We start from the raw sequence: 14,814 nt of genomic DNA, 5'->3' as shown, positions 1-14,814 counted from the left end.
TATAACTCCGCGTCAATGAACCAAACCGTTGATCTCATACATTTCGCAACAATGAACATATTTGTAAATAATTAGCTTGGTCAGCCAACGAGAAGTATGTTAACAAAATACACCCCTTGCCCTCTCCACCCCCGTCACTGGCCCATCCCCCCACCTATTTTGTCTTCCCCGCCAACCCAATCCCCACCCTCTCCTCCAAAAGAGAGATCCACCTCAGGCCTCCAACTTTTCCGTTAGAGACGCCAACCATCTTCCACCACCACCCTGCACCCTCAACCTCTCTCATTGCACCTCCGCCCTCTCCTTTCCTCCTCCCCCCCCCCCCCCCCCTCATTCTCTTTCTAGCCATTCGTGCGACACAAGGTAACACTATTGTGCTCTTCATGCATCAAACAAATCCAGGCACTAGATACGTGCAAGGAATCCATCCTTGTCCCTAATTACTTGCACAATTTCCGACTAACCAAGTAAAAGGGTTGCATACAACAGTTTTAAACATCCAATGGTTTCCCTTAAGGTTTTATCAAAGTCGATAGGCTACTGTCAAAAGATATCCTGGTAGACGTACGAGGGGCTAAAAATTTTGACGCCAGTACTCGCATCTCTAGTAGGGGCGATACCTCAAATCTGCTCGCGAAGGTCTCCCTCCACCCATGCCATAACTCCACTGCAAAACACAAAAACACATATGCTTAATCCAAAATAATTGGAGGTAATAAGGCCCTGTACAATTATCTTCGTTTCCAATTTTAACCAAATAAAATTTCACCACCAAGATTTAAAAAAAAAAACAAGATCAGAAACACAGGAAAAATACAGAAGGAATATAAACAATGAGGCACGACTCAAGAACATGTATATAAAGAAACTAAATTGAGAGGAAGGACTGAAAGACATACTGAACCATCGTATAACTGAACTATTGTATAACTACAATCCAAATAACCATGATGCTAAGATCAAAATTATGACTGAGCTAATGGAATGAACACGCCGAGCTCAAAAAGGGGGTTTCAAATTTCAATATCCACCCACTACCCTATTCACTTAGGTTGAATACAAAACAGACATTATTATAGTATTCACAAAAAGAACAAAATAGAATCATCAATAATCAAACTGATATACCAAGCCTGGTAGGTCCTACTTCAAAAGGAAACAAATACTGGAACTGTGACTTCCTATGACCAGGTGCCCCGAAAAAGGGAGAGGAAAAGAGAATAAAATAATTAAGAACTGTCATATTAAGATGCACACTCTATATGATATCGCTTATATCAAAATACATGTTATGCTCTTTCTGTTACTCACATTGTCATAATCCAGGCTTCCATAAATCCGTCCATAACCGCGCATAGGACCACCACTGTACCCCCCATAAGGTTCAGCATCATCCATCGTGAAGTTTCCACTACTGGGACCAGCATCATCAACTGGCGGCGTAGCTGTATCTATGGCAACCTGAAACGCAAGTTACAGTAACCAATAATAAGAAAATGGCACATCAGTTCATTCAATCAGTTGCTATCCCAACGAAATAAATTCCAGGTTAGGATTTTAAGGCTCGGGTAAACCATCCGATATTTACAGTTCCAAGACAGATGGTTTATCCATGAAGGTGGGAAAAAAAATTTCAAACCACATACAATGTTTCGTACACTCATTACTGCAGTTAGATTCTAGTTAGGGCTTAAAACAGCTAAAAATCTACAGCCGTGTACCAGATATAAAAAGCATTTGCTTCACATGACTATACGAGCATTACCAGAAACCTGTCAGTCCCCTCCAAAATCAGATGAAAAAACCAAGGACTCAGAGCACATGCAAATGACAAAGCTTAAAACTCCTCTTGAAAGAAACCATCTTTATAAGGAAATGAAAGAATCTCAGGTGATCAATGAACAAATATTGCAGAAGCAAAAGTGGCTCTAGTTTATGGTCAGATGAATAAACCGCCGGGAGCTTGTACGAGAAATGGTTTGACTGCTCTAACCATGGCGCAATCTTTCCAATATAGCAAAGAACCATTGTTCTATGTTCAAAGATGCCAGAAGGCTTCTACTAAGAGAGATCACATAGAGTCCAGCCTTCAGAATAGGACAGTAAGTGAAAAAGACGTGCATCCATGATTGACATATACCCGACAGTACAAGGCTATAATCCCTTGCGGGCATAATATTTTCACACAGTAGCAGCTCAGCTCCCCATAATGAAGCTATGGAGACCAAGTGGGATAACTAAATATAAGAGAATCTCAAAGAAATCAAGAGTTCTTGGGACATTTCCGACACATCAGATAGGTTTGAAACCTTCTGAAGAGTCTGAATACGCTGAACCTTGCAAATATTTCACAAAAACAAGCATCGGAAAATCAATGTACAATACTTGGTGGAAGGAGCATTGAAACCAAATAGAACCTACAATAAAGTTATTCCAAAGGGTAGAAATTTCAGAATATGTAACACAAACATGGTAAACCTTCAGTTAAATACCTGCTGTCCGCAAATCTCGTGAGACCTTCGAGAGACGCGCTCTGCAACACCATCTTCTGCGAAGGTCACAAAGCCAAAACCCCTATGGCCAGTTCTCTTAGGATCCTACAACACGTAAACGTTTCAATGTCAACAGATCATCAACATCCATTCTTTTGTTGTACCATCAAAACATCAGCCATTTTACCTTCGGAATATAGACATCAAAAATCCGGCCAAATCTACCAAAATGCTGGCGAAGATCATCAGTTGTAGCCTCCTGAGGAAGCCTGCCAACAAATATCTTTTTGCTCATTCCTCGTGCAGATTCACGTCCTAATACAGATGAAACACAAAATGTGAGGCATTCCCCAGTGGTACACTCCAAGGAGCATGCAGAAAAGAACTTACTTCCATACATCGCGCCCGGGTGATCATATAAGGTAGGAGCACCTAGAGCAGCATATCTAGTTGCTGCAGTAATATAAGCATTATATGCACCATATCCTCCCTGCGGCATTCGGCTTATTGGTCTGAAGTCATCCTCCTGCGACTATAATACTCAGTGGTAAAATGAACCGCAGACCACTCATATAAACTAACAGTATGAATTGAAGTGGTCAACCCACAATTAGAGGCAGCTTTTTGATATGTTCATTGGTATGCTATAGAAGAAAAGGACTAAGATAGGTGACTTGATAAGCTATTCAGGTTGGGAAGCTATACTCTACAAAAAAAACTACTGAAAAATCAACCAAGGAACCCTTGTGAGGCAAGTAGCATTGTAAATTACCTTCGGTGTTGCTCTGTCCACAACTACAGTGGAACCTCCCAATTCATGAGTTTCAGCCATCAGATTATCCACAGATTCTGCCAGAGAGAGAGGATGAAGTAAACATGTAACAGTCTGATAACATAACAATGTGTAACTTGTAACATTACAAAAGCACACCCTTCTTTGGTTTGGGCTTCAGATTTGTCACGTTTCCTCTAGTTTTTATGCCTTTTCAACTTTGTTATAACATTAGAAAAACAAATTAAAGTTCTAACCAAAATTTCAATAACTATTTCCTTACCTTCCTTTAATGCAATTTGATAGAGTTTTCTACTCTGGCAATGATCAATAACAAAAACCAAGGATCACCGCAAAATGAACAACAGAGATAGCGTCTCGCATAAAATAATCATGACCTAAATCAAGATATCAAATGCACAATCTTACCTGGTTCTGTAGTTTTAGTTCCGCTTGAATGTGTTTCTTTTAGTTCTTTCGGGGTAATTACAACAGAATCTAGTTCTTTTCTCCTACTTATCTTCTGAAAAGAACCCTTACAAGGGAAAGAACTAAAACTGTAACAACTAAAGCCTATGAAATGTTGTTTTGACATAGAGGAAATGACCAAATGAAAATTGGGGCAATTATGCTGCTAGAAACGTGCTTTATAATGCTAAATGACAAATAGCCAACGCATTTAAATCAATGTCTACCCAATCACTGAAAATTGCTCCACAAGCAGCAGAAACTACAAGTCTACAATAGTGTGAACACAGTTATACAAATCAATGCAATCTATATCCGCCCTTGTTGTAAGACCCGTACCAATTTTTAGAGCAAGCGGCCTGCTCAATTTTGCTCTTGCTCCCATAACAACTCAATCTATACGATGACCCACTATTTCTAAACAGAGATGTCAAATCGTAAATCGAAATTGCCTATTTCGCGTCTATGAATCAAGGGTCTACCACATTGAGGTGTTCTAATGTGTCCTGGCCAAGGGAAAAGAAGAAGAGCCCTTATTTGATTGATGTAAAACATGATAAGCCCTAATGGATTGAGGTTGGGTTTTCTTCAAATGGTTTGAACGTGGCCATAATCAGATCAAACGATTTAGAATGTGTTTGGGATTCCACTTCCTAAAATAAGGTCTGATTTTTGGTATCGTATCGGGATACGCAATTCTATCGTAGGACACGTCATAGTATTGTAGGATATTTGTACAAAAAGGATACGAGGTGGAAAACGTATAGTTTTTCTAAGGAGACAATATGAATCATAAGATACGTATCCCGTACCATAAGTTTTTAACAACCATGGTTGCATGTAAGAAACATTTGGACATTATTACGTAAAGATTGTTTTGAATGATGACTAGCAACTGCATTGTCCCCATATGAGAAAGACACATGCTTCTTTGCCAACAAATGTAGGTATAAGATCACCATTTCTAATCCTACATCTTTCATTATACTCCCTCTGTCCCCATTTGTTGGTCCCTTATAGCACTTTTAGCTATCCCAAAAAGATTGTCCTAGTTCAAAAGCAATGGGCAAAAGTTGATGAGTTTACACTTTTACCCTTCTCTTTTGAAATAAATTACTAGCAACAAGAAAAGGTAATAATGATGGTCCTAAAAGACATGAAGGCTAAAAAGAGAAAATATACATCTACATGTATATATATCAATTAGAAGGAAACAAGAATGCAAGGTTCATCGTAAAAGATGCTAACACGGTTACCATCTCACATCACCACCTTACTTTTTTAAAAACATTGCTTGATTTCTTTCTGGAAGTGCAAAAACTTCGATGAAGTTGAATATATAAGCCACTACATTCTAGAGAGAGCTCATTGTTTCTTCTAGTGTGTGTGTGTGTGTGTGTGAGAGAGAGAGAGAGAGAGAGAGAGAGAGAGAGAGAGAGAGAGAGAGAGAGAGAGAGGCATATAAAACCGTAAGGACCCTAAGAGGGTTGTTTGATCACTATTCATCCAAAGAAACGACCAGAAAATGATTTTGTGCATGAATCGTCTATTCTCAATTCACTGATTTGGTTCTATGATTCTGACGGTTATCAGTTATTCGTGATTCTGTCACTTCTGTGCAAGGTTCAAATGAGAAATAAAACAGAAGATGTCCCCATTGACATTAACACTCCTTGATAGGCGCTAAAACTTAAAGCATCATCACTAGTTTCAATGAAAACCTCTTTCCAATCAGGCAACCACTTAGGTGTCTTACTGCTAGCCACATCCTACCAATTAAAAAAGAGATATCCAAAGACACGCACCCAACCCCGCTCCGTTAAACCAAAAGGCAAACTCAAGTTTACCGAAGTTAAAAGTATCAGGTAAATGACACTAGGCATATAGCCTGTCAAAATGATGAAAACAAGAAATACATGTTACCAAGGAAAAAAATTTCACAACTGACCAGCATTTGCGTAAGTGATGAACCCAATTCCACGATGCCCTTTGGTACTTGGATCCTACAACATGATATAGCACCAACAACGATTAATATGGTTTACATCCCAAGAACATAACATACTTCACAATCAAAGAACTTACTCTCTTTTTTCTTTGGTGCTATAAAGAACTTACTAATAAGCAAGGACAAAATGCAAATTTATGCACATACGCATGTATGTCAAAAGTTTTACATAACAATACAAGGTGCCTCTGATGTGCATGTGTGTGTGTGTGTGTATGAGAGAGAGAGAGAGAGAGAGAGAGAGACCTTTGGCATATATATATCTGTTACGTCACCATATTGCTCAAAATGACTGCAAGAAAAAACATACAAGTTATCCTCACCGTAGCTCAAGAATAGTGTTTGAAATTTTTAGCACAACGAGAACTAAAAAAGGATCTGCCAAAAAACACCATCACCTTCGGAAAGCTTCATCAGTCACCGATGGTGGGATCCTGGCCACAAATATCCTGGTGACCTTCTTTGATGGTGCTCTCATTTCCTCCTACCACAAGCATTTTAGTACAATATAGAGATGATAATCAAAATGCAGTCCGCAACAACACAATTCAGATAGTACCAGGTAGTAAATAAAGGATCAGTGAGATATAGATATGGCAATAAAAAATCACTGCCCTGATTCATGGTTATAGAACACAACCTTTGGAGTGGCTACTTTTACTTCTAGTATTCTGTTGCCAAGAAAGTGCTCACTGGACAATGCATTCTGTTGAGAGAGAGAGAGAGAGAGAGAGAGAGAGAGAGAGAGAGAGAGAGAGAGAAAGAAAGAGAGACTGGCATGAGATACTCTCAAATGAAACTGCAAAAATGACACAGCATCCAAGTAAAATTCTGAACAAGCATCAGCATTCCAAGATAAGAGAAACACGCGTGAACAGCCTAAAAAATAACTGGAGACCATCAAGACGTGTGGCAATGACAGCAAACTATAGAAAACTATAGGTTATCCTCCACTGATGCAAACGTCATGTGTGGAAAACCATGAGCATGTCTAGTTTACAAAATATCGGCTATCAAAGAACTGTGATAATGGCAGTGAACCAAAGAAAATTATACATCACACAGAATCACCTTAGCATCCTCAACTGTAGCAAATGTCACGTATCCGAAACCACGAGAACGACCACTGGACCGCTCCTAGACCATAATACAAGGAAACGAACGTCTTTAGTGGAAAACAAATAACATAAAAGCTCACTTCATTACCTTAATCCAAGAAAATTAGCAGCTATATAACCATCAAACAGCAGGATCATTACCACTTCAATAGTGCATAATCCAAAAAGCTGAAAAAACAACCTCCGGGCAAATTTTCCCCACAACTAGCAGAGTTCGAAACTCCGTACATAACCCCAAATACCCTCAAAGGATTTTTATCAGTATCTTGTCCCATCTCTGTGAGCATTCTTCCAAGGTGAAGCAAAAATAACCTGAATCAAGTCCTCGACAAAAACAACTAGCCGGTAGTACGAAAATAACTAAACAAGAGAGGTAAATTACACTCAGTCACTGACCTCTCCTGAGGTTCCTGAAATGACAGTAAGCTCCACATTAGACTTGCCAGAGTAACACCACTAACAGGGATTGACTTTTACTCAACTACTATCTTACAAAATAACCACCCAAATACTGACACATCACCACCTGAACCCCAAAATGCCAACAAAACACCTTATTGAATCAACAACAGCAGATTCAAAACAGCTCCTCGCCCAATGCCAGTGCCACCCAGAAACCATCCTGGCAACAGCTATCATTAACAACTAGATCGTGAATATGACAAACAACCACCCATTACCGTCACTGCCAAAGCCACAACCAGTCAGTCAGTCACCACCAAAAGCCACAACCGCCACCTCCACTACCAACTACTCTGCCACAAACTAATTTGAGTTTGGGATTTGGAAGTTTGTGGTGGAAGGAGAAATATTTTTTGTTGTGTGTGATGGATGGGATAATACCGAGGTCTCCCTCTGTGTATATGGAGATACTATTAAGCGTATGCATATAAGTCATAAAAGACCTATACTCACTGCAGTCGTAACTGAGTAACCATATAAATTCGACATTAAATAGGCTCTACAATACTTCTACACTGGTAAAAACATTACATCGAGGCACAACCAAATAATTCCTAAGTTTAGAATATTGGCCACCACACAAAACGCAAACTTAAACATATTGCATTATTCTCAAAAAAAAAAAAATCAAACTTTTTTTTTCACTAATAGAAACAACTCATTGATATCTAGTAACTTGCAGGAAAAAGTTTGGATCTTTTAAACAGAAATGCATTCCTTTAAGTTCTCTTTTTGCTAGTGGACAGTCTTTTGGAATGGAGAGAGCATTGAGGACAAAAAGTATGAATCTTTTTTAACAAAAATGGATAATTTTTTAAGGCCATAAGAGGAGATGGTGTTGTGGTTCTGGGAAATACTAGAAGGGATGTTAGAGCTTGCTTAAGTGCTTCGGAGAATGTCAAGTGTACTGCTGATTGGCAATTGCTTAGAGAGAGGATATTTCTGATGTATTTTTTCTGTTCTAGCTAGGTTCGGCTATTTTGCCCAGATCCGGGGGTGCCCTGTGTAGTGCGCATATAGGGCGGCACACAGCCATCGATCTCATCAACCAACGGTTCAAATTAAAAACAAACTTTTCGGGAGTGCACTACAGCGTTTTCTAATTCATTTTGCCCGGTGTCTATTCCCTCTATGTGTTTGTTTGCTGGTTCTTTTCCTTGAGTTTTGGTTCAGCTGTAATGGCGTTCAAGGTCATCCCCTTGCCTTCTCTTTTTTTAACAATCTCATATAACTTGTAGTCAAACATGATAAGGGAAAACAAAAAGAGTAAAAACATGGTTTCCACAATGTTTTCGGAGCAACACAATCCACAGACCAATATAAACTAATCATATGTCATAAATTTGTTTCTTTAGCACAATTACTAGGAAATAAAAGGTACACTGACCTTCATCACAATACAATCCTCCAATTTCCCAAATTTGCTCATATAATCCCTCAAGCCATCCGTATCAACATCCCACGGGACGCCCAATACCTACAACTCAAATCCAGTTCACATTACAACACAAGCAGCTAATCAAACAGCTACAATGAAACGTCACCGTATGCATGCAAATTAGAAAAGTAGAATCATACATACCACGAGCTTTTTCTCCGACATACTCGGAGAAAGTAAAGATGCAGGCCGTGAGAATCTCTAGGTTTGGGACCCCGCCCGCTCACACACTCCCACGTTATCCCTCGCTCTCTCTCCTCGTCGCTCGTCGCTCTCGGTCTCACTTCTCTCTCCTCTATAGGACTCTCACACTCGACTCCTGCACACAATAAACACACCTCTTTCTCACACACAAACATCATCGTCATTTTATACCAAATCGAACTCGCCGTTTCCACGGGATTTCGTTGTACAATACTAATAACTTGAACAATTTAGATGAATTTCGTAAAACAGATTTTTACGCTCACCGAACTTTGATTGTTTTTTGGATTTTCGAAACCCTAGAGGATGCAGAGCTATCGTGCCCTCTTCTCGCGCTCTACCTTCTCTCTCTTTCTGGCGCCCCTCAGTCGTACCAGCCGCTGGGTAACCAATTTGAGCCCACGGTTGTTCCAAAGGCTCGGGAAATAGGCCCAAGTATGGGCCTCTTTGTTCATTTTCTCAAGCCCATTGAGATAGCAAGAACTAAGCACGATACTTGCTTTTGAGCAGGGGTGCAAATTTGACCCAGCAAGGTCAGGCCCAAAAATCATCAGGCTCGGGCTAGCCCGGACAAAGCCCATCGGACTCCCGCCAAAAATTGAACTGGACCGAGCCGGCCCATGACTTTAATATATTCATGCTAAGGGTTTGGACTCTGGCCCGGGCCATTATGGGCCCTTTATTTACAACTTTATGTTGTAAGAGTAAATTATAGTCCTTTGAATCCAAAGGGTTGGTCTATTTGTTAAGGTTTGGGACTTATAGCATTAGGGATTTGCTCCCTCGTGAGTTTCTTAGGTTTGAAATCTCACATGTGTTATCAACTCTTTTGAAGTCAATTCAGATGAAGCAATTTCTTTGGTTATAATCGAGTTCCTCACAAGTGAAAGATGGGATTCGACCTCCTATATTAATTGCGGTGCGCATAAATAGCTCGAAAACTTGAGTTCTAAAAAACCATGTGTGCAATTATACCTATAAAAACACAAATAGCTCCTACAAATATAGTAGTCAATTCAAAGGATGCTTGGCAGACCTTTGCGAAAAGACTGAAGGTGACCCGTGGAAAGACCCTTTCCAATACCCATGAACTTTCCAATAGCCATTTGACTGGGTCTGATGGATCGGGTTCTTGGAAGGCATGAGTGTACTGTGTAGCTACATTCAATGGTAGGTTCTCCGATGAATTCTATAAAGCACTTAATAGTCTGAATAGTTAAAATTGTAGTTATTGAATGTGTCAAAACAAGCTTCAATGAATTAGATAAGTTAGGTCATTAGCCTATCACTCAATAACCCACCCTATAATTTGACTACTAGTTATGCACTCATTAAATTTTATGGCCCAATTTTTAGATAGAAAAAAACTGTTTTAACTATACTTTTTTTTGATAGGCAAACAAATGAACAGCTTTTTTTTTTGGGAAAACAAAAGAACAATTTTTTTTCCGGGAAACAAAAGAATAGCTTTTTTTTTCTGATAGGCCAACATAAGAACAGCTTTAACTATACTTTTTGCGGGCAAAACGAAATTTAGCCCTTTGATTTATACATTTTAATCGTTTCTGTGGTAATTTGAAAGAAAGCAATTTTCTTGGTCGAAAATATTTTGGATTTGCAACAAAATGATATGTTGTTGTAACATCCCGATTTTTCAAGAAATTTCAGAGACATTAAATAAAAAAAAAATTATTGAAATATCTCCAAAGTGACTCTAGTCTTGATACATATCCCAAGCATACTCGATCTCTGCCCCTGGTATTCCTCCTGTGTCAAATTGTTCCTCCATTGAATCATGCACTCTCTGACAAATTGATCGTTGAAGCAACCGATTTACCAGGATACAAACGTATCCGTGAGTGATAAATCACCTAGTAGATTAATCTAACCCAACTACCCCTCTTACTGTACAATTGGCAAGCAAACAATATAATATTGATGCGGAAGAATTAAACAGAAATTTCACACATAACTGATTTATTACTATCCATTAGCCTGACGTGTGATTTAAGATCTCAACCGCGATATCCTTCCTCCCAACTGCTAGTCATGCCCTGTCTCGTGAGATCACTTCCTTTTGCTATCGCAGATACACCTAAATTATATATCAAGCGTGCATTCCAATAACTACAAATAAAGGGAAAACTTGTCACGTCATGACATAACTAAGGTTCGCATATATTAATCATCATTTCACAATCATCACTGGACTTCCCGCCAGTTTGAAGACTAGGCCTCCGTTAGCACTCATCTCAATTCACATATCAAAAACCCGTCTGCAGGCAATCTCTAACATCATAAAATTTTCCAATTTATCCATTACCTAGCACCGTCTAGGTGAATTCTATTCACATACCACCCCATGTTTCTAGGGTCCAATCTAGCATATAAATCAAGAATTTGAACAATATACAAATAATCAAAGCGATAATCGAAATAAATAATAAACGTAGAAACCACGTAACTTTTTATGGACGGGCCGTTGCCCTTAATCTTATATGGCCAAGAAGTTAAAATTTAATAGCGAAAATCTTTATTAATAAAGAAAAAAAAATTTGTTCAATTATTAGTAAGTCTAAGCTTGTATTAGTCTATTTTATGAAACCAAATTGATTAATAACTATAATAAATACATTAAATAGGTAAAAATATTAGAATAATTAGCATAACCTTCATAGAAGTCCTAACGGTCCTACACAACATGTTCAGGTATCAAAAATCAGGTCCGAAGGATCGCGAGGTTATTTTAAAAACAAATATTACTAAAAATTATCGAAAGTAAAATAATTAGGTAATAAATAATCTAATAAATAAAATATGTTAAGGTTGACAAGATTTTATCTTAGGATTATAAAGAGTCTAAAAAAAAATTATCCGGATATTAAATACATGATTCGTAAGGTTGCAAGGTCGGTCCGATTGGAAACTTTGTAAAAATAATAATAATTAGATAATTAAAAAAATTATATTTACAAGATATCATCTTTGAGGTGCAAGGAGTCTAGAAAAAATAGTTTGGGTATCAAAAATGTTGTTCGGAAGGTTACAAAGTGGTTTCGAACATTTTTTAAATAAACCATTTGGAGTTTGCGATTGAAACCTTGGCCAAAAGGTATGACTCGGTCACAACTTGCGGCCCGCCAGAAAAATTCTAGACTTTGCTTTCTGAAGGTTGCAGCCGCAAGGTTGGGTGCAAATTTCATTTTTTTGTTGTTTTGCCACGGTTTTGATGCATGATCCATTTGGGGCATAGGGTTAAACTTAAAAACACTCAAATATACTTAGAGAATGGTTGTGTTACACCCTCGATTTCATCATAAATATAAATGACTACCATAAATAAAACTTCGTCATAATCCGTACGATAACCAAAATAATGTAGCATTTCCAAAATATTACATCTTTGGCTCCGAGGCCCAAATTAACACAAGTACTGAATATTCAAGAGTTAAGGATTTACAATATTCCGTAGTCAAAAGATTTACTATTAGAGTTAGAAATACATCTTCCAAAAGAGATTTACAAAGATGACTAAGTAACTCCTCAATTGTTAACTTTCAAAAATAATTTCACCTTCAAGCATTTTAACCATGCACGTTATTGCCCTGTGTTAGTACCTGAAATCAATAGAGGGTTTGAGCTACATTAGCTCAGCAAGAAATTCTAATCTAACATTATATGCAAAAGAAATGTAAAGATGATCATAGGAAAAGAACATAAATAAGGACAATTTGGTAATCAATACTCTTGGCTTAATAACCTCGAAACAACAACTTAACAATCACCGTTTAACTCACACCAAAACCATTCCCACCTTTTATGTGTCCAACACCATCTCATCGTATGTGTCTTGAGCCGAAGCTCCTGCCGGGCTAATTATGGGACCCCGATATCCTCTGTCAGGCACCCACCCGTCGATGGGCTCCGAATGTTCTCGTTGTGCCAATAAGTGTTCATAAATCTCATGTTCTCATATCGTGCCATTTCAATTCATTCGAAGTTCATGTATTAGTCGGCGTCAAAATTTTTCGAACAAGGGCAAGGGATGCGAAGGTACACAACGATCTCAACGAATATGATCAATAATGTTATGGAGTAATTTGGTGATGTTTAGAACAAGTTAGAAGTGATCGGATGTCAAAATAACGAAGTTCGGAACAAAACAGTAAAAGCTGATTTTAGGGCACTTTGTATCCATACTAGAAATCCTAGTATGAATACAGATTGGCTTCGTGACACATCAGAGAATCCTGTATCCATACTGACCAGAGTAGTATCCATACAGATGGGGTTCGAGCAGATTTTCTGAAATTTCAAGGATTTCAATCTCAACAACAACAATAACAACCAAGGACATGATTCAAGACAAGGAAAACACTTCTATCACATATATTAAGAGGTAAAATCCCTACTTCGAAGCCGAAGAACAAAACCCATGAAAATACAAGCCCTAACTTTCTAAAATCGAAACCGTGTGCAATACGGCTCCTCCGAGTTCAAACCAACGGAATACGGATCACAATACGTGTAGGGATGAAAGATTGGAGGTAGTTTTGAGTGGGTTTTGGGTGGAAAGAGAGCAAGAGAGATGGGAGGGAGCCGAGAGAGAGGGAGAGGAAAAAATGATCTCCTACTCTCTCACCTTCCTATATATACCCATATATCTACTAATCACACTTGCACCCTTTCACAACCAATTCTATTCATTTGGCTCCAAATCACATAAACACAATTATTTCATATTTCTTTTTTCATAATCAAACATTTATAAAACATTAACATTCGATAAAAAATAATTACGGGTCTCTACAAGTTGGATAGGATTATAATACCTAGGGTTGGTCGAATTGAATCAAAAGTCGAAACTTTAAATTTGGAGAAGATGACCTTGGGTTTGGCTATGGGGGAACCTTGGGATTGAATTGAGGCTTGTTTGAGGATGCTTGGGGTTATAGGGAGTGATTGGGATGGTTGAATTGGATCTCGGTTGGGTCTAGGTACGAAACCCAATTTTCTTTCTATCACTTTCTCTCTTTAGAACTCCATTGATTGAAACTCAAATTGCCCACGGTTTTCTCTCTTTTCTGACTCGGTGGAGTGTGGAAATGTGGTGTGTGTGCCCGTAGGTTAGTGGGTAGGAGTTTATATAGGAAATTTTGGAGATGTTGCATAAGATTAAATTTAATGGAGGTTGTGTTCATGAAATTTGGAGATGGACGAAATAAGGCTAGGTTCGGGTTCAGAGAGGGAGCAAGAGGTGGATAGGAATGAATTGAATTCAAATATTTCTTGGGGATAAAAGATTTTTCCGTTTTGCGCGAGGGGGATGAATATGATTTTCTTGGAGGGAAAGAAATGGAGAGAGAGTGAGCTATGGGAGATTTTAAGCTGTGGGAGAGAGAGAGAGAGAGAGAGAGAGAGAGAGAGAGGCAGTGAGGGAGAGAGAGTGCTGGGGGAGTGAAAGAAAGGTGCATGCATGTATATATATTTATTTGTAATTATAAATGCATGTGTGTGTATATACATATATATATATACATATATATATATATATATACATATATATATATATATATACATATATATATATATATACATATATATATATATATAATAAAACAGAGCTGTGTTTGAATCCAAAAGATAACCAACGCTCTAGATTTATCCTCATACTTACATAAATCTCTGCCCTTCATCTTACAAAGGGCATTTTTGTAAATACTTAACATTATTAGGGCAAGAATAAAGCACAGTTTTTATGGAAATATTATTTGAATCCTTCCAAAAAAGGGAAGTGCAGCCACCGATGGAGCACATCATCGTCTCTCTCTCTCTCTCTCTTTGGAGAAACC

At 38.3% G+C, this 14,814-nt stretch overlaps 1 protein-coding gene across 2 annotated transcripts; it reads right to left on the bottom strand.

Annotated features, from left to right (window-relative positions):
- Nucleotides 1-430: 430 nt before the first annotated feature.
- Nucleotides 431-9,415, bottom strand: LOC131336550 (uncharacterized). 2 transcript variants are annotated; one of them, XM_058372425.1, is made up of 14 exons: nucleotides 9,229-9,415; nucleotides 8,903-9,077; nucleotides 8,708-8,797; nucleotides 6,812-6,877; nucleotides 6,381-6,446; nucleotides 6,139-6,224; nucleotides 5,987-6,032; nucleotides 5,681-5,735; nucleotides 3,265-3,341; nucleotides 2,883-3,024; nucleotides 2,680-2,807; nucleotides 2,493-2,597; nucleotides 1,312-1,461; nucleotides 431-667 (listed from the first exon to the last, which is right to left on the bottom strand). In XM_058372425.1, exons 2-14 carry the CDS (start codon nucleotides 8,921-8,923, stop codon nucleotides 605-607), a joined length of 1,095 nt encoding a protein of 364 aa, XP_058228408.1. In that variant the 5' UTR covers nucleotides 8,924-9,077; nucleotides 9,229-9,415; the 3' UTR covers nucleotides 431-604. The 2 variants fall into 2 exon arrangements, with proteins under 2 accessions (XP_058228408.1, XP_058228409.1); XM_058372426.1 differs by having other exon boundaries at nucleotides 2,883-3,018; nucleotides 9,229-9,382.
- Between the last annotated feature and the right edge of the window lie 5,399 nt (nucleotides 9,416-14,814).

Source organism: Rhododendron vialii, chromosome 8a (assembly GCF_030253575.1).
Source record: "Rhododendron vialii isolate Sample 1 chromosome 8a, ASM3025357v1".
In the NCBI taxonomy this organism is placed as follows: domain Eukaryota; kingdom Viridiplantae; phylum Streptophyta; class Magnoliopsida; order Ericales; family Ericaceae; genus Rhododendron; species Rhododendron vialii.
The sequence above is the reverse complement of the archived record's forward strand: the minus strand, read 5'-3'. Positions and strand labels throughout refer to the sequence as shown.